This window comes from Euleptes europaea, chromosome 1, assembly GCF_029931775.1.
Source record: "Euleptes europaea isolate rEulEur1 chromosome 1, rEulEur1.hap1, whole genome shotgun sequence".
NCBI classification, from domain to species: domain Eukaryota; kingdom Metazoa; phylum Chordata; class Lepidosauria; order Squamata; family Sphaerodactylidae; genus Euleptes; species Euleptes europaea.
Window position 1 is genome coordinate 77,383,917 of NC_079312.1, and position 27,833 is coordinate 77,411,749.

General features: G+C 41.8%; 1 protein-coding gene across 1 annotated transcript in view; it reads left to right on the forward strand.

Moving 5' to 3' along the window:
* FANCD2 (FA complementation group D2) overlaps positions 1-27,514 on the forward strand; it is a 52,434-nt gene extending 24,920 nt beyond the window's left edge. The window contains exons 20-43 of the mRNA XM_056855376.1: positions 1,215-1,334; positions 2,530-2,603; positions 2,694-2,834; positions 3,893-3,993; positions 4,371-4,486; positions 6,524-6,632; positions 7,658-7,759; positions 8,600-8,709; positions 10,003-10,149; positions 10,582-10,698; positions 11,846-11,974; positions 12,768-12,886; positions 13,263-13,373; positions 15,352-15,479; positions 16,801-16,900; positions 17,938-18,060; positions 19,305-19,398; positions 20,073-20,144; positions 21,120-21,158; positions 22,892-22,966; positions 23,577-23,651; positions 24,609-24,755; positions 26,668-26,751; positions 27,427-27,514. Of these exons, the coding sequence (XP_056711354.1) occupies positions 1,215-1,334; positions 2,530-2,603; positions 2,694-2,834; positions 3,893-3,993; positions 4,371-4,486; positions 6,524-6,632; positions 7,658-7,759; positions 8,600-8,709; positions 10,003-10,149; positions 10,582-10,698; positions 11,846-11,974; positions 12,768-12,886; positions 13,263-13,373; positions 15,352-15,479; positions 16,801-16,900; positions 17,938-18,060; positions 19,305-19,398; positions 20,073-20,144; positions 21,120-21,158; positions 22,892-22,966; positions 23,577-23,651; positions 24,609-24,755; positions 26,668-26,751; positions 27,427-27,504 (2,511 nt within the window). The 3' untranslated portion in view covers positions 27,505-27,514. The remainder of the gene's footprint in view (positions 1-1,214; positions 1,335-2,529; positions 2,604-2,693; positions 2,835-3,892; positions 3,994-4,370; positions 4,487-6,523; positions 6,633-7,657; positions 7,760-8,599; positions 8,710-10,002; positions 10,150-10,581; positions 10,699-11,845; positions 11,975-12,767; positions 12,887-13,262; positions 13,374-15,351; positions 15,480-16,800; positions 16,901-17,937; positions 18,061-19,304; positions 19,399-20,072; positions 20,145-21,119; positions 21,159-22,891; positions 22,967-23,576; positions 23,652-24,608; positions 24,756-26,667; positions 26,752-27,426) is intronic.
* The last annotated feature ends 319 nt before the right edge of the window (positions 27,515-27,833 follow it).

Consider the following 27,833-nt stretch of genomic DNA (forward strand, 5'->3'; position numbering starts at 1 on the left):
TTGCTGTTCAGGGCTCTGCTTACTTGTGCCTTCACACTTCGTTCCACAAATTAGCTCGGGGGCGATTTACTGCAACTGCACATTCAAGCTACTGTGCTCCAGGGATGGTGAGCCCCTCCTCTTTAACCCAGTTCAGATAGAAAGGCCTAATAGCCATAGTGAGTTTCCTGTAAAGCATTCAAAATATAGGAAAGTTTAAAAACTCAATAAAAGAAAGCACATGTTCTGTTCAAGCATTTCAGACTGAGTAAGGGAAAAAAGAAAAGGTGAAAACACACAGACCTCTATCCCAACACTAAGTGCTTCCTAAATGATGTTTAAATAGAACAGACTAGCTTTATTTGAAGTTACAGTAGTTTTAAAGTACAGCATTACCTTAGTTCTCATTGTTGGGTCTTCTCTCCATTGTCCCTGGCTGCATGAACAAGATGGAGTCCTTAGGTAAAACTTGGCCTGTGGCCAAGAAACTGGAAAAGAGAGTCTTTGTGTCCTGAAAATTTATATACTACCTTGGGGAAGTCCATCCCACCTGGGGGTTATTTCTTGCCATGAAAGGGAAAGCTTACTTCCTAGCCATTTAGCTCTTAGCCTCTATTCCTTTGGGATGTAACCTGGCATCAGAGTGTGGAGTAGCATGCCATTGTCTTGTTTGGACTAGTGCCATTAGCCTGAAGAGCTTGCATTCTTTGTACTGGGAGCTTTATGGGGCTCCTCTCTTCAACCCCCTCTGGTCTGCCATCTACTAGTCTGCAGCTGGGCTCCTGTACATGGACAGAGAGCAGTCACAGTACAATTGAATATATTAGTGTGAATTCTTGGGGGGGCATTTCTCCACAAGAACGAATGTGCAGGTATGAAGCTGGGTAACAGAGAGGAGCCAAGGGGTGAACAGGAGGGGCCTGGGTATAGTTTTGTGTGATGTGATTAATGCTTTTCAGAGAGAGGGTTCAGATAGTACTGCTAGCTGAATGCATGATCACTCCTGCATTTAATAACTTGAAATAATATTCAAAGGGGAATTTGTAGAAGGGATCTTTTATATCCACAGCTAACAAAAATTGCCTGCACAATGCCCATTATAGTGTTGTTGTTTTTAAGGCCACCAGTCAAGTGCTGTAATCATTGTGCTAGTGGGGCTTTATGTTTGAAGTGTCAGTGTACGCTAATATTTGTGGGCAAAGTTTCATGCAGTAATTACTTCTTTTTTTTTCCAGATTACATCTTTGCTGGAGCTGGTGTGCTCCTGCTGCAAGCAGGTTCCCCAAGCCTTGGCTCTCTACTACGATGAACTTGCCAGCTTGGTTCAGAAAGGGAATCTGGACTTACAAATCCTGGTAGGATACAGAACTGTCAGTCTGCATCCATTCAGCTATTGAAACTGCATAACCATAACAATTCATGTAATGATTCTTTATTGCTGCAGATAATTCTTAAATGGTTGGATTTATTTAACAAAGCCTTGTTTCGTAAAGGGAGTCAGAAGGTAGCAGAGGGTGCTTAGGGTACTTATTCCTTCCCTTGCTTCAAATTGCATTCTCCATGCAGCTGGGGGGGAGGGAGAAGGAGATTTGGAACAGGAAAGGATTAAGCACTTTCTCTTCTCCATTGCTTCCCCTCTCTCGGTTCTTCCCTCACAGTGGCTTTTCTGGGGCTGCTAGAGCTGGGGCTGCTAGACCCATTTGCATGTGTTTTCTGTCTATGAGTCCCATTGTTTTTCGAAATACAGTACAAAGTATATCTGTGTATGTATAAAAATATAACAGAGTGTTCAGTGGATGGTTGATGGCTGTGGTGATGTTCTAGGAAAGCTGATTAACGATTAACAGTTAGGTTTGAGTCCAGTAGCCTACGCTCCCCCATAATCTCAGTACTTCAAACAGGTCAAAGGGTTGAGTAGATTCGATATAAAGAAATTAAAGACAAAATTTATGTTTTGTTGTTTCTCTTTCACTGAGAGATCATTTTTGGTTACCCATGGTATCTATCACATGTCATACCTGGAGATAGACAGTCTGCAATGCAGAAAAGACTATACACTGTTTGTGACTTAGGAGATTTTTCTCTATGTGAACATTCTGCGTGTTCACCTGTCAAGAGAAATATGGACCCTAGCAAAAATTGGGTCCTTGTTTCTCTTTAAAATTTTGTCCTGTGTGAATCACTTTGAGACTTGACCCTCCTCTCTTGCTCATTGCACACACTGGATAGTTTCTGTTTCCCTATTTCATCATGCCAAAGTCTATACCAAAAACTAACTTGGTAAAGGAGGATCCAGCTACAGTTTTCTAAAAGTAATTACATTTTATTGGATTTTACATAGTTGGTTTCCCCCCCCCCCCAAAAAAAAAAAACAATCTGGCTGCAACTTTGAAGAGAGAGAATACCTCTGAGAAATGTTCCCTCTCCAGTATAGTTTCAGGGCAGTATAGCCTCCCTGAGCCAAGTCTTGGCCGGGGAGTGAGGGCAGGGTATAAATCGAAACATTTAATAGTGAGTTGTTCTGCAGATCTGCTGTTTTGTCTCCTCCAGAATTGGATTGAGAATAGTGTGGTGAAGGACTTTGAGGCAGATTTTGTGACAGAATTTCCTCCTTCAGGTGACAGGTATGTCCAAAAAAATGCCACTGTTTTTAGTATGAGTAATTGAGCATTTGCTGTTACAGAGTTGATCACAAGTTTTTGGTTCTTCTGCAGTGCTTCCCTCCTCCCAGTGAAGGCCCTGTATAGCTTGGAAGAGGAGGAGAGTGAGGGAATAATTGTTATTAACCTGTTGCCTCTGCTGTCTCAGAGCTATCTCAGCTCGGAAGAAACAGCAGCCCTAAGCAAGGAGAAAAGGTCAGTAGTGCTTCATATTGGGATGAATAAAGAATTTGTTAAGGCATGATTCCCTAGGCCCGGTTACAATATTAACTGTTATCTCAAAATCTTGTCGTTACCATGCAAATCTAAGCTTTCGTTTTTTAAAAAACATTAAGTTTCTATCAATATAGTTGTGAGAAAAACATGTTGGCTGGTCGGCTCAGTACTTAGAAACAAGGGAGTATTGTGGGGGAGAGGCTAGGTTCCAGCCCCTTCCCCTCCTTGCTGCAATTTGCAATCCTGATCCATCTGGTTTTTTACATGCATTTCTTTCTTCTTTTTTCAAATATATTTTTATTTCAGAGAAAAAGAAATTACAGTACAATACAATGTCAAGTCACATTTTTTCATTTTGAAACAAGTCACCCTCAACAAAAAATTATAAATAAACAAGCATTACAATATTGCAACTGCTCCTTTAAATCTTGTTAATAACAATTACTTAGTTAACATTCAGTCTTAACTATTTACTCATTTCCATTATCCAATTTAATGTAAAAGTGAGGCACAACTGAACAAGTCTAAAGTCAAATTCAATTCCTTCTTTCAAAATTCAAAAAATATTTCCAACTGTTAGGAAAATATGATTTTTAATATGACCATACGTATCTTAGTTGAACAAGATGATAGAGTTGTTTACTAGTTTTCCAGGTTTTTTGCTGTTACCAATTTTGTAGCTATAGTCATGTCAAGAATCATCCATATGTGGACTTTTGGACTGTTTGCATTAACTAGTCCCAGTCGTACTACACTGGGGCATTAACTAGTCCCAGTCGTACTACACTGGGGTCTTCACATGTATTTCTGTTTCCTCATTGTACTAACCTTCCTTCTGTTGTCCTTGATAGAAGCTGGGGACAGTAACAATTTTGTGAAATTGCAAAAAGTGCACTCTTAAAAGTTTGCCCAACTTGCACTACCTCTTTGTGCAGTAAAACTAGGGTTGTCTTGCGGCAAAAATCAGAATGTGTAGCACAGAATTCTGTGTTCCAGATTCTATTATTTCTGTGTTTTTTCCCCCTCCTCTTCTACAGGTTAGTGTCTCCAGTGTGCCTGCCACCATTCTTCCGGTTGCTGAGGCTCTGTATCTCAGAGATTAACAATGGAAACATGGAAGAAATTGACGCCTTGTTGGGTAAAGCATATGGAGACTTGGCTTTTCTGTATAATTCCCACCTCAGTGATTTACTGTGAGGAGTGAGGGGGAGTAGGGTTGAGGTAGAGCACAGTGGTTTTCTTTACCCAATCAGTGGGCTCTTAAGTTGTACTATCCAGCTTTCTCGAAAGACTGAAATGTACTCTTTAGTAATCATAATTACCTTTAGTAATCAGTAGGCCTGATATCTCCTAGGAGAGCTGAGCTCAGAATCTTCTTTTTCACAAAGATTCTACTTATTGTATTCAAATGCTATTGATGATTTAGATCTTAAAGATATTGGCAGGGTGGAGAATCTCATGTTGATTTCAAGTGAAGAGGCTTAAAAGCCCCCTTTTTACCATATTGTGTTGCAGGGTGTCCTTTATATCTGACTGATTTTCTGGAAGAAGGGAAGTTAGACTCCTTATCAAACCAAGAGCGTGAACTACTCTGCTCACTCTTATTTCATACACTTAACTGGTTCCGTGAGGTAAGCAGTCCTACTACAGTCTCTTGGAATTTCCCCTAATACGATTATTCTGAGAAGTTATGAACCTCTGAGTATCTAGCTAATAGTTGAGATACAGCTAGCTGTGGTATGGGAAGGCCTTTCTGAAATGAAGCATAATAGGAAGCTTTCTCAAATAATGATATGCTTTTCTAGAGTGGAGAGGATCAGAGTAGAGTCATTTGTCATGACACAAAGCTTGTTCTCAGTATTGGGGGTGGGAAGCATACTTTTAATGTCACGTTGTCTGTGCAAGTGGCTTTTTGAGCATGCATGCTGAGTAACCTATAAAGGATCCCTCAGTTTATCACCTTTTTAAATTGCTTTTTGCTGTTTGTGTTGGTGGCAGCATCACTTTTGAAAATATTTGAATCCTCTGTTCCAACCTCCTGGCACAATTCTGAAACATAGTTCTACTTGGGGACATATCCAGAGTCTCCCCTCTTAAATTACTGAGGTGGTATTCCTAACCAGGCAGTGGCTCAATACAGGCACTCTCCTCTTGGATGTTGAAAAGGTTGTGCCCCCCTACTCAAACCTCCATATTTATTTACATTATTTATCGTCTGCCTTTTTCATTTGGACTCAAGGCAGATTACACAGAGTGAGTCAATACAATCAACAAGATGGGACATTCAATAAACAATGGAAATAGGATTTGGGTTGTAGAATCAAAAAGAAGTTTAAAAAAACAGAACCGAAGCAAAGCATAAGTGTTAAAATGGCACATTAAATGTTGCAAAATTACAGAATAGGATCTAAACTCTGCAGAAGGCCCTGCTCGGATGAGCGAAGCTGTCACGGCAGATATATGAACAGCAACAGAGGTTTAGGCAGAGTTCTCCCTTTGTGTACTTCAGCTGATGACCAATGTAGCTGTGAGACCAATGTAGGTAAATGGGATTGAGTAGCTAAGACGAATAAGGAGAAAACTGTTCAAGATGGAGAGGAAGGAGAATCATAGAATCATAGAGTTGGAAGGGACCACCAGGGCCATCAAGTCCAACCCCCTGCACAATGCAGGAAATTCACAACTGCCTCCCCCCTCCACACCCCTAATGACCAGAAGATGGCCAAGATGCCCTCCCTCTCATCATCTGCCTAAGGTTACAGAATCAGCATTGCTGACAGATGACCATCTAACCTCTTCTTAAAAACCTCCAGGGAAGGAGAGCTTACTACCTCCCGAGGAAGCCTGTTCCACTGAGGAACCGCTCTAACTGTTAGAAAATTCTCCCTAATTTCTAGACGGAAACTCTTTTGATTTAATTTCAACCCGTTGGTTCTGGTCCGACCTTCTTGAGCAACAGAAAACAACTCGGCACCCTCCTCTATATGACAGTCCCTCAAGTACTTGAACATGGTTGTCATATCCCCTCTCAGTCTTCTCCTCTTCAGGCTAAACATACCCATCTCCTTCAACCTTTCCTCATAGGACTTGGTCTCCAGACCCCTCACCATCTTTGTTGCCCTTCTCTAGACACGTTCCAGCTTGTCTACATCTTTCTTAAATTGTGGTGCCCAAAACTGAACACAGTACTCTAGTTGTGGTCTAACCAGAGCAGAGTAAAGCGATACCATCACTTCGCGTGATCTGGACACTATACTTCTGTTGATGCAGCCCAAGACTGCATTTGCCTTTTTAGTTACAGCATCACACTGCTGACTCAGAGAAAAGAGGACTCTTTAACTGTGTTTTCTATGGGCAAAGCCAATGTCACTGACCCTTCAGCCTTTGCTCAGTTCAAAACAGACCCCTGTTTAAAAAGATGTTCCAGGCTGGGATCATAGCATAGAAGCCCAGGAATGCGTCTGCAAATCCTGTCCCTTAGGAAGCTGTGGCTTTGATCACGCATATGGGTTTTTCTGACTCTTGTATCCTGATGCTGCATAGGACTGAGGACTGTGAGTCCTTGTTGTGTGAAGGTATCCCATAAATCCTTTTGTTTAATTAGCTGCTTCAAAAGGAAAGTCCCCATGTCCTCACCTACACATTAGAAATGCAATTTGTGTCTCAAGGTTGTGAATGCTTTCTGCCAACAAGAAGACCCTGAGATGAAAGGGAGAGTTTTGGCTCGGCTACAGAACATTACAGAGTTACAGTGTCTATTAGAAAAATACTTAGCAGGTAAGCATGCACAAATTACAGGTTTAAGGGTGTGGGTGGGGGAGGGGAGAGATCAAGGCCAGTATTTTCAAATAGACTCCAGGAGATAGCATCTCTTCTCAGTCAGGTACTCCCTAGTATTTGCTAGCTATTTCCCCTCTTATTATCTGGCAGTAGACTTTCAATTAGCATGGTAGCTGGGTTAATTCATTCTTATACATAGTTACTTCATACTTGGTCTTGGGAGCTTGGCCTAGAAACAGCAACTGAAGGAAATCAATAAAATAACATAATTTTAAGATATAAAATAATTCCATTTAAAGTTATGCTATGCCAATTTGACCCCAGCCACACCCAGCAAAAGGGCACTTCAGTCCGTAGTGATCTGCATCTTGTCTTTGATTACTCTGCAGCTGGACTGTAAGCAAGCTTGTGGTACCATGCATGAAACACACAGAGTGCCACACACCTCCCAATTAGTGATGGTCAGCTATTTTCTCCTGTATTTTGTCTGTAACTATTGGTAGCCAACAAGCAGAAAGTCCCATACCAAAATATATTTTAAAAAATTCTAAGTAGAGTCTACATGCAAGTTTAGCCTTGCTGTAATGTTTGGAAGACTAGGTGCCTTGATACTCTGTGAGGACTTATGAACGTTAAGCTTTAAGTGGAAAAATATAGGAGTAAGTAAGTATGAAGCATTTCACAGAAGTCTGTTCTTTTGCTGCTGTTCTAATCAGCTTGGGCAGATACATGTGTTACAAAATTTCTGCGTGGAAAATACACATCAGAACTAGCCCGTTGTACATGTACATGTCATAACAGATGATGATCCTGCACATAGCCAAAATGCTACGAATTCTTATGTTGGGCACCTACTATTGGCTCAGAATCTCTGTACATGTACAATTGTTGCATGCTACAGTTTGTGTAACATTTGTTTGTGCAGTGTTAGCATATTAATTCCCATATGGAAGGACTTTCTGCGTAAGAACTTAGTAATATGTGAAGCAATCACCTGACTTGTTTCTCTTTTGGCTTTTCAGCAAGCCCTGGCTATGTTCCTCCTCCTGCTAATTTTGATTCTGAAATGATGGCGGGAGTACCTGTTATCAGTACTGCTGGCCCCACCAAAAACAAGAACAAAGGTAAAATATGCAGTTTATACTTCTGTAAATGGTTGTCTTTACACTTAAGGTGGTGTGGATGCACTGAAGCTCAGTGCAAAGCTACGGTATGTTATTGGGTTGTCTAGTCCTCAATGGCTTTCTCAGGGATCTTTCCCAACCCTGATACTTTTAATTGGAGATGCAACAATTGAACCTGAGAATTATGCATGTGGCTCCTCTCTAAAACAAACAAAAACTTAATTACAAACATCACTGTGTGTGAAAATTGTTTCCTCCTCCTTTTTAATAAATCTGTTCTTATTGTGATGAGAGAAAAAGTTTCCTTTCTCCCATTTATATTTGTCTGTTTTCATTATGTTCCTTTTCTCTGAAGTTCCTCTGCACTGTCTTCCCAACTTTTGCCAGAGTTCTTTGAAAATAGGAGCAAGCATTTTCCAAAGGGAAATGATATTACTTATCACATTTGTACCTTGGAGGAAGGGAGGGTATACCATTTTGTCTTCTCAACAATTGGTTAAGAGCAAGTGAGTGGCCCAATGTCAACCAGTAAGCTTCATGACTAAGCAGGTTCAACCCAGTTTTCTACGGTCTAAGTCCAGCATTTGTCCATGACTCCACTTTAGCTCTTACCAATAACCATGTAATATGCTGTACCAGATTTTTCAAGTAGCTTAATTAACAAGCTGAATTTACATTCCCCTGTTGTGAAGAGGGCGCAGACTGTTCAAGTTTGAAATCCCAGATAGTGTTTGCGTAATACTTTATGGAGACTTCTTTCTGTTCTATTTGCTTTGCTGTTTGCATGTAACCAAATAAACGCTGGCATAACCTTTTCTTTTTCAAACTTTTCTTTTTCAGGAAGGAAAAGGAAAAAATCTGACAGCAAAAACAGCTCTGTTGACAATTCAGAGCGGGATGAAAACACAGAGGCAAATCAGCCTGAAGCTGAAACCAGCCAGCCAGAAAAGGTTCTAGATGTCCCATTCTTATGGGGTGGGTGGGTGCTGCTGTTTGTTTGTTTATTAGAACATTTATACTCCACATTTCCTTGTGGTCCAAGGAAGCTTACAATAATAGTTAAAAACATTTCCAGTTAAAATCTGAATAAAATAGCAAACCACAACTCATCCCCCTCCTGGTTAAAAGCCTTGGCAAACAAGCTTTGCAGAACCTCTTGAAGATCTCTAAAGAGGCCTCCCCGCACCACTTCAGGGAGCCCATTCCACAGAGCAGGGGCCATGATGGAAAAGGCCACGCTCTGGTCAATGCCAGGCGGTCTACTTTAAGTGAGGGACAGCTAACAGATGGCTACCTCAAGACTGTAGTTACACACAGAAACAGGAGGAGACAGTCTTTTCGTTAGGATTATAGAAATTTGATCTCTGAGCTGCTTCCTGATGATTTGTGAAAGTCTTGCAGGCTGGAAGCATATAGAGAGAATTGTATTTTGTTTTTTTAAATGGCATGGTGTAAGCAAGGTAGACCCTGTCCTGGATAGCTCCAGGCTAGCCTGATCTCGTCAGATCTCAGAAGCTAAGCAGGGTCATCCCTAGTTAGTATTTGGATGAGAGACCACCAAGGAATACCAGGGGTGTAACACAGAGGCAGGTAATGGCAAACCACCTTCAAACGTCTCTTGCCTTGAAAACCCTACGGGGTTGCTATAAGTCAGCTGTGAATTGGCGGCATTAAAAAAAACAAGGTAGGGGAGAAGTCAGTGCATAATGAAGTTGGGCAGGGCAGGAATAAAGAAATATTGCAGATTCCTAAGAGATACCATCATGTTGCTATGTGTCTAGGATTTTTTACATCCTTGAATCAGTGCACCTGTGGCTTCATTATTTTTCGTTTATTCGTTTATCTTGGTGTGCAGTATATATAATAGGCATCTTCTTGAGAAAAATTTGGAGCTCCACATTTTCAGTGAGTCTACCTTTTGTAAAAAACCGTTCCTTAGAACAGCTTTGGACATTACTGGACAAAATGCTGTGCAGATACTTCTGTGTCTGACTGGCAGCACTCCTATAATATGCGAAGGGGGAATGTGCAGGTTGTGACTATCTACAGCCTGTTAATTTCCCTTGTGAAAGTTTCCATGTAACATGTTATCAAGAAGCAAACCCAGCCAAAGCAAAACTGACTTCTGTATTTGATTGGCAGTGCTTCGGGTAATACCTGAAGCTGTTCTTGCAATCCTTTGTTATGCAGAAATGTGAAGAATAACATCCATAGCTGCTTATTCACTAATGATTTCTTTTTAGGACTCAAAAGAGAATGAATCAGAGGCCCCTTTGGTACAGCTGCAGAATTATAGTGCATATTTCCGTGAATTAGACTTTGAAGTTTTTACCATCCTTCACAGTGGGTTGCTGACCAAGTCTGTTCTGGACACAGAGATGCACACAAAGGCAAGCAGATTTAAAGAACTGTATGAAGACAGATAATGGAGGAGAAGACAGATAATGGAAATCTTGGAAGACCTAAGATTTCTTCACTCTTTTGGGGAGGGTCTTTTCATTAATGCAAAAAGAAAATTAGTCCCATAGTTGGGTTAACGATAAAGGACAAGTAATGAGAGGAAACCAATAGTCTGTTCCCTGATGCAAGAGGAGCTGAATTAGCAATAATTCCATTATGAAGGTACTTGTGTCTGTCTTCTGTGGGTTATTCCCCAGATATCAGCTTTGCTGCAGTCCAAAGTTGCAGCTGAGGCTAAAGAAATTCCATTTGTCAGTATGAACTTAGCAAAGGGGAATATAGCCCAGTGTCAGCTCTTAAGCCATCACTGCTGCTTGGTATTGGCATTTGGCTTATTGGAGCATTCTCCCTTTAAAATACAGACCCGTGAGGTGGTGCAGATAGGGCCAGCAGAGCTCCTCTTCCTTCTTGAAGATCTGTGCCATAAGCTGGAATTTATACTGATACCAACGTCTGCAAAGAGACCCCCTTTCTTAAAGGTATGTGCAAAAAAAGAGACAGAGGCTTGGTTCCTATGCTTGGAAAAAGGCTGAAAAAGAACTCGTTTAGGTAAAGATCCTGCTGAAAGCAAAGGACTATATCAGTACATAGGTTTAGTGCTGGCTTTCTACCCAAAAGGGCCATCTTAAGGTATTTTGTCACCCCAAGCAAGGGACAGTTTTGTCTCCCCTATCCTCGCCATTGTTTTCTTAAACAGTGCATATGGACTTAGGAAAAATTAGCTACAATTTCCTGTGATAACTTAATTTCTTTAAATATATAATACTTATTAATTCATTCCAAGGGATCATAACTCCAAGGCAGAATGCATTTCAATGCATGTTAGATTGCCTTTCTTACAATCAATAAGAAACTTTGTGGCCCCAACAGACGAACAGGTTTATTATAGCATAAATAATTGCTGAAATAGAATTGGACAGTAGATTTAATTGCTTTGACCAAGGCTAAAACTGATACTGTTAGAGCTGCTGTGAACGGTTACCGTACTTATGACGTACTTAAGGTATACATAGAAATGTCACAGTGTATTTCTTGCATTTCATAGCATTTTTACTCCCGTGTTCACCATTTTTCTCCTGCATATCCATTTGTGTGGTGTTGTCTACAGACTGGGGATTCACTTCATGCATCAGGCTCTAGCCACAAACGTTTGTGCTACTATAAATATGTTAAACTTACGGTTGCATGAAATTCCTTCTTGGTGTACCACAACAAACTAACATGGCTATGCCTCTGGAGTTAATTACTTAATTTGTGCTAAGACCTTACTAGGGCTTAGCCCAGGAATTTGTTTTCAGCTTCCATGGTGAGTGCTGGAAGAAGTAGTAATTCTGTGTGTGTATAAAGTGTATTTCCATCACTACTGAACAACTGCAGTCTCCTGCCTCCCCACTTACTTAATAATTGAAAAGCAGGTTACATCTGGGCAGGGACTTAGGAGAATTTTCAGAAATAAAGGGTGAGCCCACAACCGCTTTCACCTAGGGGAGGAAACAACTCTACATCTGATGTTTTTCTCCCCACCCCATCTGCCAACTTCCAACCACTTCAAAAACAAAGTTTTCTATATTAAGCACCAAATAAGTGAAAATGGTAATTTTGGGAAATACCTTGGCTGTCCCACAGGGAAAAGGAAACAGGAATGTTGGATTCTCACATCTTTGTCAGAGATCATCTCAAGACGTGATGGAGTGTGCTGTACAACTGTTAAAGCCGCTGTGCAACCACATGGAAAATATGCACAACTTCTTCCAGGTCTGAAGACAAACTTAGAGTACATCAACATGTAAACCCCACATTACAAATGCTGAAACAGTAAGGAACATAGATAGAATGAATTAAACAGGGTTTTTTGACACAATATCCAGTGGATTAATAAGTAATCTTGGACTGTAATTGCTCATTGCATGAAGCAATACATGATAACACTTGTGGACAGGGAAGACAAAAAGCAAATGGTTACATATCAATAAGCTTAGTTTTATCCCTACAGCATTCTGCCCTCCTAATCAGTTTTGCCCCACCTAGTTAGAGGCTTAGTCTGCTCCATTCCAAAGCAAGTTCATAGCTGTCTGTCTGGAGACTGGTCCAAATTGCAATGCCAGTGGAATCAGGAAGCAGAGATATTAATAAAGAGGGGATGGAGAGAGGAAGGAGGAATGCGTCACAGAGAAACCTGCCCCTAAACTTTGTACCTTTTTCCTTAGAGGAGGTACCTCACTTTGAATGTTTTCCACGCTGCCATTTTACCCCCATTTAACCCCAAGTCTTCCTTGATGCTCCCATAAACATTTCCCTACACATTGCTTGGCTTGGGTTTGTTATGGCTGTGCCACAACCTTGCTGTCATCTTCATGTTATCAGCTAGGCCTCCAGAACACAGTTCTAGGCTCCTTTCACAGCCTAGACACTGTATTTAGCTACTGAAAAGGTCCTGTTTGGTTCATCATGGCCAGCTCAGGACTCCTTGGGGTTTGGCAGGTTAACATATATAAACAAACGTGTGGCAACCTTTTTTTTTTACTCAATAGCTTTTTCTTCAATTAAGGCACTACTTGCAGAGAATCATGGTGTGGTCGATGCACCTGGAGTCAACATTCAGGAACACCAGCTTATGTCCTCCTGTTACCAGCGATTACTGCAAGCCTTTAATCTCCTGTTTGCATGGTGAGTATGTGAAACAGCAAGTATGAAGGCGTGGATGTATATCAACCCTCTGTTAAAGTTTTTCTTCTGGACGGGGCTCACATTTCAGCAGACCACCCCACTAAGAGACATCTGTAATCGACTTTAGTTAGAAAGTAACTGAAATGTAGCTTTATTACAAGGTCCGGCAAAGTAAGAAAACGGTGGGCTACTCAACTGTGCAACAAGTGCTCATGGTCCTGTCCTGTTTATAGAAGGCCCCCAAATTTTTTGATGAGCTTTAGCAATTGGGTCTTGCGCTAAAGACAGACAAAAGCTGGCAGGACACCATTTTTGTCCTTGTCTCACTTACTAGATATGGTAATGAAGGCTGATCTGATACTTTTTCTTTTATCAGGAGTGGATTTTCTCAACGTGAAAATCATAGCTTGCTGAAAGCAGGCCTCCAAGTTCTTGCACACAGACTCAAGCCAGGGGAGAAGGAACTCTCTCTTGAGGAACTGCTCAGGTAGGTTAAAGGAAAGGACCCTTAAACTTAAACACTTGGTGGTTTTAAAGTAGCACTTCAAATAACCCAACAAGACCCTGGGTTTACAGCCTAGTCTGATGGACCCTGACTAACCATAGTTACTGCAGTGGCCTTCGTTCAGACAATCATACTAACCATATTTAGTTTAATTAAACCATGGTTTCACGCATTGCCCACAGTACTAACTGCTGAACAGGAAAAACTGAACATTAGGAATGTATGTCTGGTGAACCTACATGTATTTACTCAGACTCAAGGCAGATTATATCATGTAACTCAGCACAATCAATAGGATGAGGGGACATCAAATAAACAATGTAATAGGACTAGGATTGCAGAAATCTGAAAGTCATAAGTATTACACATGACATGTTAATGCAAGAAATGGAATTACTTAACTAGAAATATAATGCAGTGAGAGCATAATAAAAAATACAGCAACAGATAATACCTATTGGTAGTATAGGGCACAGTACCATTCTCTGCAGCAGGAAAGGAGGAAGACCCAACAAGAGATGGATGGACTCTATAAAGGAAGCCACGGCCCTCAATTTGCAAGATCTGAGCAAGACTGTTAAGGAAAGGACACTTTGGAGGACGTTGATTCATACGGTCGCCATGAGTCAGAAGTGACTTGACAGCACTTAACACACACACACCATTCTCTATTTCAAAATATCTTTGTGAATTATTTGTTTTAATGTATCTAAATTCCTTTATAAAAATGCCCTGCTGAATAGTTCTGTTTTGCATAATTTACAGAAAGCCAAAAGTGTGGGAGCCTTCCTGACCACCTCAGGCAGGCTGTTCCATAGGGTGGAGGCTACTACAGAGAGTGCACATGTACAGGCAGTTGTTGATCTTGCCCGTTTGCAAGGTGTCACCTATAGAAGGCCCTGTTTAGATGAGCGAAGGTGTCATGGTGGGGCATGGGGAGAAGAGGCAGTCCTGCAGATATGAGAGTCTAAGGCATGAAGAGCTTTGTATGTGATGGCCAGTACCTTGAATTGAGCCTGGTAGCTAATGGGCAGCCAATGAAATAATTGCAGAAGAAGAGTAATATGCATGTACCCCTTTGTTCCTGATAATACAGAATACTGTAGCTCTGTTATTAACTGGTGGTTCTGAGTGGAGACCTATATAGAGTGCATTACAGTAGTCTAGTCTTGATGTTACCGTAGTATGGATTCAGATGGCCAGATCATCCAAGTCAAGGTAGAGAGCCATCTTCCAGGCTAAACTAAATTGGAAGAAATCAGTCTTTGTGACTGAATTAACTTGCTTTTCCAGTATAGTAATACTGAGTCCAGTATTACTAGTCTCTTGTCCGAGTCAGAAAGGGTCAGCTGAACACCATCAAAAGTGGGAAGCATTATGTCGTTCAGCACTCCAGTCTTCCCAACCAACATTGCCTCTGTCTTGTCAGGTTTCAGTTTCAATTTGTTTCTTCTCAGCCATTTAAACACAGCAATCAGTCAGTGGCTCAGGACCTCCACCACTTTCTCAGGAGATATGGATACAGAGATATAGAGCTGGGTGTTGTAAACATCCTGAAGGCACTGAATTCCAAAGCTACAAATTATTTTTCCTAAGTGCTTTACATAGAGATCGAACTGCATGTGGGATAAGACTGCACCCTGTGGAACACCACAGGACAAATTCCACCCTGATAACTAGTCTCCAGTTGACAACCCTTTGAGTCTGGTCCATAAGGAATGGTTTAAATTAATCCAAAGTGCATCCCCTGACACCTTCTTCTGCCTCCAAACATTTCAACAAGATAACATGTTCTACTGTATAAAAGGCAGCAGATAAATCCAGTAGGAGCAACAAAGAGGTATGGCTTTTGTCTACATTCAGATGGAGATTATCAGCTAAAGCTGCCAGCACCACCTCCGTTGCATAGCCTGGCATGAAGCTATTTTAATGCTCTTTTTTTCTTTTGTCTTCTCTGCAGACAGAGTTTTCAATATTTGCAGAATTTCCAGCACAGTGTCCCCAATATTTATTGTGCACTGAGCCTCACTCAGATTCTACTTGGCCTTGCTGAAAAATCTATGACCAACGTGAAAAATGATAAAATAGGTAACATGTGCAGCATTTCTTCTAATTATATTGTACTAAAGAAATTTTTAAAAGTAGCGATGTCACTAGCCATCATATTGAAGGAGGCAAGCAATGTTTTCAAACATCAGAGGATTGGTTCAGTTGTAATTGTCATAGTTAATTTAATGACAGGTAGTAAAAGCAGTCACTACGCAGTAGGAAAATATATTAAGAGGTAGACTGGTAGTTAAGTCTGCTCAGGAGCCACTTTTGTGATGTGAGAATTTATATTAAGCAGGTGCCTTTTTATTGCCCTGTGCTGTGATTAGTTGAAATCTACAAATCATTGAGTTTCATGAGGTCTGCTGCAGAGTTTTTAACACCTCAATGCACACGGAAGCTTCCTTACCTGTGTTCTGATGCATCTTGATCATTCTTCAGCAAGAAGAAACAATAGCAGAGGACTTCAGTTATGAGACAATAAATTAGCGACATTGGTGTTTTTTAGACTTTAGGACGGGATTTCATTGGGAAGTGCTCACAATCTTTTATGTCAGTGCAAGTTTTGTCAAACTGGTTTATAACCCCACTGAAATTATTGAAAGTTGTTTATGGGATTGTGAGCCTTTGATTGCTGTGCACCCAGTACTACAAACTGTGGTTTAGGTGATACAGGTGTAAGGGGTTCATGTAGCTCATCTGAGAGTTGCTTCACGCAACCAAGTTGTGATTAAACAAATCATCACTATGAAAACTGAGTCTGTTAGCGACTCGACACCATCTTCTCTGTAGGGTTGAATGGGTCTTACTGGTGTAGAACGCTGTTACTTTGGTATAGTTCACTCCCACATTTGGCCCTCAAGTCATTGGTCTTTTTTATTTTATTATGCCTGAGTGACCTACTCTTAAGAAGGAGAAACATTTTGCACTTACTAAATATGTGTAGACAATTATGGATTACCTTCTCCATTTTAACTTGAGCAATGTCAGCTGTGGCAGATGCTGGTTAGTTCTTGCTGCAGTTAATGTCACTGCCTATGGGTGATTAAGTTCAGCAGTAGAAATTCATGCTTCATAACAAGAGGAGGGAATGCCATCCCAGGGCCTACTCCTAATCGAATGTGGTTGAGCATTCCATTGGCAGTGTTACGTTTACACTGAATTATAATGCGCTAAAGAGTCATTTTAGTACTTATGCTGCCTAATTGCTTAATGAATGTTCAAGAAATATAAAGATAATATTAAACCAGGATTGCATTGCATTTGGCCCACGTACTCTGAATACTGAAGGCAGATCAGACTGGACAGTTGTGTGCCCTATGGAATTAATCTCTTATTTTCTTTTCTGCTTCTTTGACAGCTTCCATCACTAAACAGTTTCTCTGCCAATCTTGGATAGAGCCCAGTGGAGTTCGTCCTAAGGGCAGGCAATTTAATGATGCTCTCCACGCTTTGTTCTGGTAAGGCTGGCGCCGTGTGCTGTTTTTCAGGGCATCCTCACTTCTACAAAACGTCTACTGCGTATCTGTCAATCCATGTCATGTGAAAGTATGCACACATTTAAAATTGCCTATTGCCAACCATTGTTTAAAAACATAACCTCTTGTAATTTGTGGTGTCCGTCTGTTCCCTTTCTCCCCCTTCATCCCAACCCAACAGTATGGGAAGTCCGAGAGGTGCCTTGTTACGCACGTGGTGCTGTCAGTTGATTGGTCAGCCAATGTATTTTGATGGCTTTGCACTTCTCCTGGTGGAGCAGGTGTGCAGCTTGCGGGTGCTTATTAATTCAATGTCTATAGATGGAGGTCCCAGTCTTGTTTGCAGCATGTAATGCCTTTTAACCAGCTTTGATGGCTAAACCAGCTGCAGTTTTAAGAGTGACATTTTTGCTTTTATTGTGCTCTGATCACATCCATGTTAGATTCCTGCAGTGTGCTGTGCATTGGGTTGCCCTTGAAAACTGACTGGAAACTTCAGCTAGTGCAAAATGAAGCAGTAATTTCTGACCAGTTCATGTTATGGGGAGCACATCTTATAGCCTATGAAACACTGGATAAGTATTTGCTTCAGGGCAGACTTCAAAGTGATGGTTATCCCCTTAACTGAGCTCCTAAAGTAGGCTTCAGTTCCTGAAGCCTGTATGCTACCATAGTTCAAAATTAAAATTCTTGCACTCTGGGGATAATTCTGTTAGCCTCTTTTCTCACCCTTTATCCTCAGCCATAAGGGAGATGTGAGAAGGCAACAATGTATATATTCATGCACTGCCAGGAAGGGCGAAATGTATAATAGAGTAGCAATTTCTACTGAAACTGAGATTGTAGTGGAGCTACATGCTGCAGAATTAGTGATGCCGCTGAAATGAGTAGGATAGCTTCTCTTTTCTGTTGTTGTTACAGTATATTAAGCCAAGTATAGTGCAGATTTAAAACCTTAAAATGGGCTAATACCAGACAGAACACTGAGTAATTTTCATTTAAAAAATTCTTCCACACAGTATCTATTTGGAGCACACAGACAACCTTTTGAAAGCTATTGAAGACATTTTGAGCATTGGGATTCCAGAGCTGATTCATTCTTCTAAAGATGGCTACTCTTCTACTTACCCTACTTTGACCAGGTAAAGACATCCATTAGTGCAGCTAATTTAGACTAATTTTCCTTCCCCCAAATTAAAATATGTGCAGGGGGAAAATCCAATTTGTATGCCAGTGTTTGTAAATCTTACATAAAAATGAAGACTGTGTTTGCCTCTTCAGAATATTTTGTGGGGCTATGGAGTTGCAAAATTTGATGCTCTGGAAGAGAAACAGAGAGCTCTCCTGAGCACTACCTGCCTAAAAATGACTACAGGATAGCCCGACAAGGCAGTTTATTGGTGTCTGTGCTTACATTACCTTCTTAGATTCAATACTTTCTTTGCATTAATAAGAACTGCAAGCGTGGCTCTTTTCAGCTTTCATTTGCCAAAAGATTAAAAATGTTTTAGGAAGCCCATATTTTTTCCTGCCACCAGATGCAGTGTGGAATGTGTCCAGTACAGAATACATGCCCCCTTTCATCCCACTATCCATTAATCATATTTGAGAATCTGTCCAAGACTGTTTTGTTGATGAATAACTATGGCTAAAGACTTTATTACTTCACTTAGAATCCACAAACATCTGTAAAGTAACTTTAATCATAAGCCACCATGAACACAATGGCTGAGGTTCCTTGTTGCCAATGCAGTGTTTGCATTATCATCTCCCTCTAAAAGTGCCCCTAAGAGTTGGTGGATCCTGCACAATGGCATTTAAAGTGGTAAAGGGCTGCAAATGGAAGGGAAACCAGCTGCCTGTGTATACATGGAAGAGTGAGGGGAAGGGACGTGGCTCAGTGGTAGAGCATCTGCTTGGCATGCAGAAGGTCCCAGGTTCAATCCCCGGCATCTCCAGTTAAAGGGACTAGGCAGGTAGGTGATGTGAAAGATCCCTGCCTGAGTTCCTGGAGAGCCGGTCTGAGTAGACAATACTGACTTTGATGGACCAAGGGTCTGATTCAGTATAAGGCAGCTTCATGTGATCATGGGTTCAATCTTGGGGGGGGGGGCGTTAATAAAGTTAGTCCTATAGTGCCATCAGGATGACTTTTAATCTTTGACTTCTTGTCCCCATCTCTGAATCATAATGCCAAACCCCATATGTTATTGTTCTTATATTATACTGGCTACCTTGAGATCTTCTTCCATTAAGCAATTCTTAAGGGGGAAAATGGTCTTGGAGGCATATATCATAAATGCCAGATAGTATATAAATGCTCCTGAAATCAGTTATTAGTCCTTGATGGGGGGTGAGTTCTAGCTTCTTCTCCCTCTTTCACCAGGCAAACATTTCCAGTTTTCTTCCGAGTAATGATGGCTCAGCTAGAAGGCTCAGTGAGGAGCATTCCTGCTGGAAGATCATCAGAGTCGAGTGAGGTAGGCTGACAAACTATCTCAAAGTAGAACATTCAGACCAAATAAATTGACATAGATTATTCACTGGCAGAAGTTTAACTTTTGGTACAGAATCTACATTTCCTCAGTGTAGCATTTTGCTTTCTTTTAAAAGGAATGTGGAATGGGGCTGGGCTTGGGGTGAGGAGATAATATAGAAAAACAGTTTGGAATGTGAAATGCAGCCCTGCAACATCTAAACAAATAGAAACTGTCAGATTCAAATGAAAAATAGACTTGGATTGGCAATAGTTGTTAATATGGCTGATGTGATGTTTTAGCTCAGCACTACAGGTGCTTTACCCAACGAGATCTGTGTTGTTTTACCTGTGCCTTTTGCTTCTGAATACATGAGGAAGAAGAAGAGTTGGTTTTTATACCCTGTTTTTCTCTACCGTAAGGAGTCTCAAACCAGCTTACAATTGCCTTCCCTTCCTCTCCCCACAACAGGCAGCTTGTGAGGTAGGTGGGGATGAGAGAGTTCTGAGAGAACTGTGAATAGCCCTAGGTCACCCAGTAGGCTTGGAGTGGGGAATCAACCCCGTTCTCCAGTTTAGAGTCCGCTGCTCTTACCCACTATACCATGCTGGCTCTGTTTGTAGCAACACTAGAATGATGTCGGAAAAAGGGTTATCTACTGTCTTGCCACTGCACAGGTACAGCTAGAGAAGTTGCTACATTGGAACATGGCTGTACGGGATTTCCACATCCTTGTTAATTTAGTTAAGGTAAGTAGCCAGTTCAATATATTTTTCCCTTGCTTGTGGAATTGAAATAAGCAATTGTCTACAGAGTTTCCTACACAATGGATTCCAAAGTGATACTGGCTGGTAACTTTTGTAAACTGCCTTGGGAGCTAAGTTTTGGTTGGAAGGTCATACTTTCTCATGGTCACTGAAAACTTTCTGTACACCTTTCACACCTGCCAACCTATGGACCTATGGTGACATAATCTTCTTTGTGCCCCTCATTAGGACATATATTCTGGATTAGGCAAACTTGCATTTTGTAAAGCCAGGGAAAGATTCAAGGAAAACAAGAAACAGCTGTGGGGTATCTATCTTAAGGAGCAATACTTAGAAAGTACAGTTTAGATAAGTAAATTCCTTATGGTTAGTGCTGACTTCAGATGATAAATGCATCCTCAAACATCATCCAACAGAACACATCCAATTTTGAAGCCGCTTTATACCAGTGGACCATCGAACCCAGTCAACTGTGGTCAACTGAGAGACGTAGTGGCTCTTCAAGTTCTCAAGCTATGGTCTTCCCCAGTCCTACTACCATTTTATTAACTGAGCATGCCAGTGATTGAGCCTGGGACTTTGAACTTGCAAAGCATATATGAGCTATCAGTGAGCTACAGCCCCTCTTCCTGTGAATCGTTATTGTGCTCACAAAGCAAAATTTGTTTGGGCCTTCCACATAATTTGTAAGTCAGTGTCTTAGATAACAGTATGGAGTTTTGTTCCAAGGATGGGGCAGTCTGTGTGCATGCAAACAAGGGCAACGAAGAAGCAAAGAAACACCTCATGCAGGAACATATATTTTAACTTCAGATATTCAATAGTACCAGTATAACAAATATTGGGGGTGGGGTGCAAGGAATTTATTTTATAATGCCAAGGTTCTTAGCCCAGAGGATGATTAAAATCCTAGTTTTTCACGGTTCTCCGTTTGGACTTTTTATTCTTTCCAAACAGGTATTTGACAGTAGGCCTGTGCTCACTGTTTGTCTGAAGGTGAGTGAAAATCAGATACTACAAGCCCAGAAATTCAGACTCTTCCCAGAGCAGTGATGGTTTTCAGCTAGCCTAACCCATTCTCAACAGCCAGCAACTTTGTTCGCCTGATCCTTAAAGAATAGCTCTCCACAGATTTCTGTGTCTCCCTGCAAGAGAGAAAAGGGGAAAAGGTGCCTTTCCTTGTTGGGAAACTCCCATAGACCAAGGGTTCCCTAGAAAGACCCTCCAACAGCTCCCACCATTCAGGGATCTCCTGAGAACATCTAGACAGACACACTGCTTGCGCAACAGCCTTGGGTCTTTGCTTGGCCACTTCTTCATACAGATCCTGAAGGCACGAATACAGAAATTGTTCTGCTTCTATCAGTTCAAACAGTTCTAGCCTTCCTCGTTGGCAAAGTTAATTCTCTTTCTTTGCCACCAGTGAGTTAAAAGTTGTTTCAGGCACCCTGAAAGCCACCTTTCTGCCCCTCCTCCCATCACACTTCCTGCATTGCTTCTGAAGCATCCTTTCACCAAAACATATTTCCCTAGTATAGAATTGGAGCTCACCATCTCTCCATGATGGCTGTCGTGCTATGTTGAGAGCAGTAAGATCTTGGTTGTTGCAGCTATTTTATTCATATTTAATTCCAAAGATATCCTAGGATAAACAGGTAGCGTTACAAGCTAGGGGAGATTCAAATCTTTGACATTCCCCCAAAATGCCCTTTTTCATTGTCTAAACCCCACCCAGTCTAGGATTTCCCTGAGGCTCCCATTCTATGGCTCTAGGCCAGGGGTGGGGAACCTTTTTCCTGCCAAGGGCCATTTGCATATTTATAACATCATTCGGGGGCCATACCAGGTGTAGATCTCCCGGTGGGGGGGAGAGGCTAGGGTTGCCAGGTCTCCGGCCACCACCTGGAGGTTGGCAACCCCAGGGGAGGCCATGCAGAGAAGGCTCCCCCGGTCCTCCCCCCCTCCCAGGCGGGAGGGCAGCCAGCGGTGGGCCTGAGCAAACGAGGTGCCAGGGAGGCGCAGTCCGTGGCCAATTGGCAAGGGAGGAAGGAAGGAAAACAGAGAAAGAGGAAAAGAGAGAGGGAGAAATAAATGGAAAGAGGGGGATAAAGAAAAGGATGGAGGGAGACAAAGAAAGAGACAGAAAGAGAGGGAGAGAGAAAAGCCTTCCCCCACACACACACACACACACACGCCCCACGTGACCTGGCCCCAGGCTCCATGCCCTCCCCGCCCCAGAGTCCACAAAAGGCCCCCTGAAGCCTGATCGGCTCCTGCATGCATGCTCTGCCTCCGGGAGCCGCGGGCCTCGTCCCCCCCCTCTCGCTGCTCAACAGCCGACAGGCAGCAAGAGGGGCTTACAGTGTGCCCCGGCGTTCCTGCACGCTGCGGCTATAGAGGGCAACCTTGGGGGAAGCATCCCTCTCCCTCCTCTCGCCAGCCAACAGTCGTCAGTTGGTGATAGGAGGGCCAAAGGGCACCTCAGCACCCCTGCAAGCCGTGGCCCCAGGAACACCCTCAGGGAGGGCCGCCCTATGCTGAGCCTCCGTGGCGGGGCCCCAGAGCTCCCAAGGGCCACAAAAAATGTCCTCAGGGGCCGCATACGGCCCCCGGGCCTGAGGTTCCCCATCCCTGCTCTAGGCTGTAGTGTGACTTTTGTACAAAATAGCCACACACAGTAAGAAAAAGGTATGTGATGGATTTTCTGCCTTTCTGTATTTTCCCCCCAGTATGGCCGTCTGTTCCTGGAAACTTTTTTGAAACTTGGCATGCCCCTCTTGGACTGCAGCTTTAAAAAGCACAGGGTAAGAATGCTAGAGATTTTTTATTTGTGTGGATATAGACTGAGCAGTTCATGGTAGTTCTAATTCAAACTAGAACATGGATTGTGGTTAATAGGCATGCATAAAATGACAAGCGTGGGAGAGAACCTGATGATAGCATGAGAGAAGCTGTGTGAGCTGTAAGTACTGCGATCCCCACACAAAAGATGAGGTTCTGCTCAAAATATTTGGTATAATTTATCTTTGTGCCAGCAATGAAACAAAAAATGCATTTTTTTCCATGGCAAATCTTTTGCAATCAGAGCATGGAGCCCAGGTTAGATGGTATCTCATTTAAGAATTGCTTCATGTGTTCCATTTTTAGATATTTAAGGTGTCTTAGTTGCATACTTAAAAGCAGAACATGTGAATGCTACAAACATACAGGTCTACTCCTCAGGGAGTCAAGACTGCCTGTGACTCCCTGTTGAGTGTACCGGGTTATGCTGCCATGTAATAAGTAAAACAGCCCTCCCTGCTTTAGTATATTCCATTGAGCCATACATATACCGTCATAACTAACTCTTTTTCAGTTAGCCCAATAAAATGCAGTTTTGAATGGGATTGTAAATAGGTTTTGTTGGGTTTGCAGGAAGATGTGCAGAGTTTGCTGAAAACTTTACAGCTGAGCACCAGACAACTCCACCACATGTGTGGCCATTCCAAGGTAAGGGGGGGCTACAAGCAGTGGGTTGACTTTTAAATTACTGAAATCTGGATCAATTTCTGTCTCTGTTAAGCTATGTCTCCTCTTCCTATTTCAGAGGAAATAGGAATTTGTAATGTATCAGAGATAAAAGAGTGAGTTACAAATGGCTGAATTGCCCTCCAGACATTCTTGGTGCATAAATTCTGCTCATTCATGCAGTGAGGGTCAGAGCAACAGTTATATAGACTAGTACAAGAGGGAACCCACTAAGGACTCCCAGGGGAGAAGTAATCCCATTTCCCCCCTCACAACTAACTCCCCTTCTTTTCTCCAGCTTGGCAACCCTAAATGCCAACCCAATACTATTTTATTTTGGGTTCCCCACTCCTCCACATGAGTGGCAGAGGCTAATCTGGTGAACTGGATTTGTTCCCCCACTCCTCCACATGAAGCCAGCTGGGTGACCGTGGGCTAGTCACACTCTCTCAGTCCCACCTACCTCACAGGGTGTCTGTTGTGGGGAGGGGAAGGTGATTGTAAGCCTGTTTGATGCTTCCTTAAGTGGTAGAGAAAGTCAGCATATAAAAACCAATTCTTCTTCTACCAGGGTGTTTTTCAGGGAGCCCTTGCTCTAAGGGAGATTCCCAGCAAGGAAAAGCATCATCATCATCATCATCACCTCCTTTTTACCATAACAGCTACCATTTGCTAACTCTACTTGTTCAGTAATACTTGGTATATTTTCACTTCTGCTCTTTTACAGCACTTATACATTTCTGTACTTTTCTTGTGGCAGCCTTACTGAAGCTGCCATTATTATTTTGATCATTATAGTCTGAGAAGCAGAGATTTCTTGAAAGTCACTCAGTGCATTCATTTATATGTGTTTATATTTGAACACGGTTGTCCTCCAGCCTCCACTGAACAATGGTGATTATTGTACACTAAAGGACTGGGTTTTTCTTCCACATTTAGATTCGCCAAGACACAGGACTCACCAGCCACATTCCGCTACTAAAGAAGTCTCTCGAGCAGTTTGTATACCGAGTGAAAGCAATGTTGGCTCTAAATCACTGTCAGGAGGCTTTTTGGGTGGGCATCCTCAAAAACAGAGACCTGCAGGTGAGCATAGGCAATATTTTATTTATTTATTTATTGCACTTTTACCCCACCCTTCCCAGCCTGAAGGCCAGGCTCAGGGAGGCTGACCACTGCCATTTTTTAAAGGACATTGTTTGATACAGACTTGAAAATTAACAGCCCAATCCTATCCATGTTGACTTAGCACTTATTCCTAAGTGAGGATGCAGAAGGTCACATCCTTAATCAGATGCCATTGTTTAAAAGCTGAACAAGTATCAAAAATACTAAGCACAGCATGAGAAAGCTGTGTGCCGGTCAAAACTAGGAATATTCACATAAAATGTGCCCATGCTATGCTAGAGTATAAATGTTAATCTGGGCTGCATCCTCCTTATCCAAGGCAGAGGATGCCATCATATCATTTCTTTTTTCCTCCTCTAATGATAGAATAGTAGAGTAAAAAACTACAGACCAGTTATCCTTCCTTTTCATTTTGTAAGGTCCACAGGCGGCTTACAAGCTTAATGAAAGAAAAACATTATGCTTGGCGCCATCTGTATTTAGCTGTATTTGTATTAATTATTTTAATTGAAGCAGAAGTGGGATATATATATTATATATATATATATATATCCCGCCATCTGTATTTAGCTGTATTTGTTGTATTAATTATTTTAATTGAAGCAGAAGTGGGATATATATATATATATATATATATATAATCTCCCATTTCTGCTTCAATTAAAATAATTAATACAACAAATACAGCTAAGTACAGATGGCGCCAAGCATGTTTTTCTTTCATTAAGCTTTTGTGTGTGTGTGTGTGTGTGTGTGTGTGTGTGTGTGTGTGTGTGTGTGTGTGTGTGTGTGTGTGTGTGTGTGTATGCCCTGACCTGGATGGCCCAGGCTAGCCTGATCTCGTCAGATCTCAGAAGCTAAGCAGGGTCAGCCCTGGTTAGTATTTGGATGGGAGACCACCAAGGAATACCAGGGTTGCTGTGCAGAGGAAGGCACTGGCAAACCACCTCTGTTAGTCTCTTGCCGTGAAAACCCCAAAAAGGGGTCGCCATAAGTCGGCTGCGACTTGACGGCACTACACACACACACACGTGTATATATTACAACAAGGAATAAGGACTAAAATTGGCTACCAAAAAGCCAAACCCCCAAGATATAAGGACAAGAAAATCACACAAATGTAACATACAAAAGAACCATCAGTACTGCTGGAAGGCCAGTGATCCTTTATACCAGCTACAGCTGGAATACCAACTGCAGACTTTCCCAAATTTAAAGGATTTAGCTGTGGTTAGTCATTCCTTGGTGGCATCTAGACTGTAACAGCTGGTTTTACGTGAGGCTGCCTGATCAGAATTTGCAACCAGCCCAGAAAGTAGCTGCAGGTCATTGGCTACCTAAAACTTCTCTCTTATTTTATATCATTTTTGCTGGCTGCCTGTTCATTTCCCAGTTTTTTTTTTTTAAGTGGGTTAAGTTCAGATTGTTTTAAGGACTGCCTTCTCCTACATAGGCCTGTCCAGACAGTGAGATAATCCACAGAGATCCTTCCCTGCATACCCCATCACATGGAAACCCACAAGATGGAAGCCGTTTTCAATAATTACACCATAGCTTGGGAATGCCATTTCACAGAAGGTCTACTTTTCACCCTCTTTGTCAGTGTTCTGCCAACAGTTTAAAGTGATTCTGTTCAGAATTGCTTTTGCAGTTTGAATTTCCAGTTCTTATATATTGGGGTGTTGGTCATTGGATTTGACGTGGTGTCTGGTTTGCATGTTGCTGGTGTATCGTTGTTGTTGTTCTGGTCTTGTGTTTCAGTATGCTGATGTGTATTTTTAAATTCTGTTTGTAAGCTGCCTGTGGATTCCTGAAGAGTAAAAATGTTTTAATAAGTGTAATCAATCCCACCCAATTGTATCTACTCTAGGGTGAAGAGATCCTTTCACAAGCATCCCAGGAAAGCAAGGAAGAGGAAGAAGTGTCCATACTGCCCGAGGAGGATCCTGTTGAGGTATTTCTGCTGTGGCAGTTTTTTTGTTTTTGTTTTAAAATCCATTACACTTGAGTTTGGGCCAGGATGATCATTCTCTTTTCTTGGCATTAAATTCAGCTGTGATATATCTTCCTTGTAGTTATCAAAGTACGCAGCCAATGTCCTTAAGACACAATTTCTGGGAGCTTTATGTCATCGTTCTCACCTCCACACACTTTCTTCTTGCCCCTTTTCTTTCTCCCTTTAACTTGCTCTGGGGAAAGTTGCTGCCAGGATGAGTAATTCTGCTGAGCTTTCAAAATCTATCCTAGGTACAGAGAACTTCCATTGTGCTTCTCCTAAGAAGCAGATTCTAGCAGTGTCTGTACTACTACTGAAGCAGCTACTTAAATAGCAGTTCAGCAGCTTTCTCTTCAGTCAAGTTCTACCATAGCAAGAACACTTTGTTTGACTGCCGACACCTGGGGATTCTCTTCACAGGATTCTTTGGAAGATTTCTTGTGCCAGTCTGTGCAGTAATCTCTTTGGAAATGGATGGTACAAAATTGTTAATTAAATTCAAGTAAATAAATCAGCAGTTCAATCTGACTTCATTTGTTTTGCTAATATTGCAGGTGTGCTCATGAAAAATGTGTATGTAGCTTTCCCCCCAACTTTACTTTTTAATCATTGTTTACTTTTTTTCCCCCCCAGGACAACGGAGAAGAAGATGATTCAGAGAGTGAGAGTAAGGCAGATATCATAGACAGTGATGAAGACAGCTCTGATTAGGCGTGACCATATCAGGCTAAGTCTTCATGACACGGTCTGTTAAAACTTGAAAGCTCTGGAGCTGATGTGATCCTGATGAGTTGTATAACTGGTTGCCAGGAGTGCTAAAACAAGGTGGACTATAAACTGGACTATAAAAGGACTGATTTCATTCTTATTTAACATTCAGCTCCTTATCGCTAGAAAGGTTTTCACCAAAATAAGAACACGAAGCACTTTTTGTTGCTGAGTTCCACCCCAAAAGCTTTGTTTCCATTTTATCAATGGCATTGTTTTTATTTACTTCTTAACCACAATCCAAAGTAGAGTTGTGTTTTTAAGACCATGCA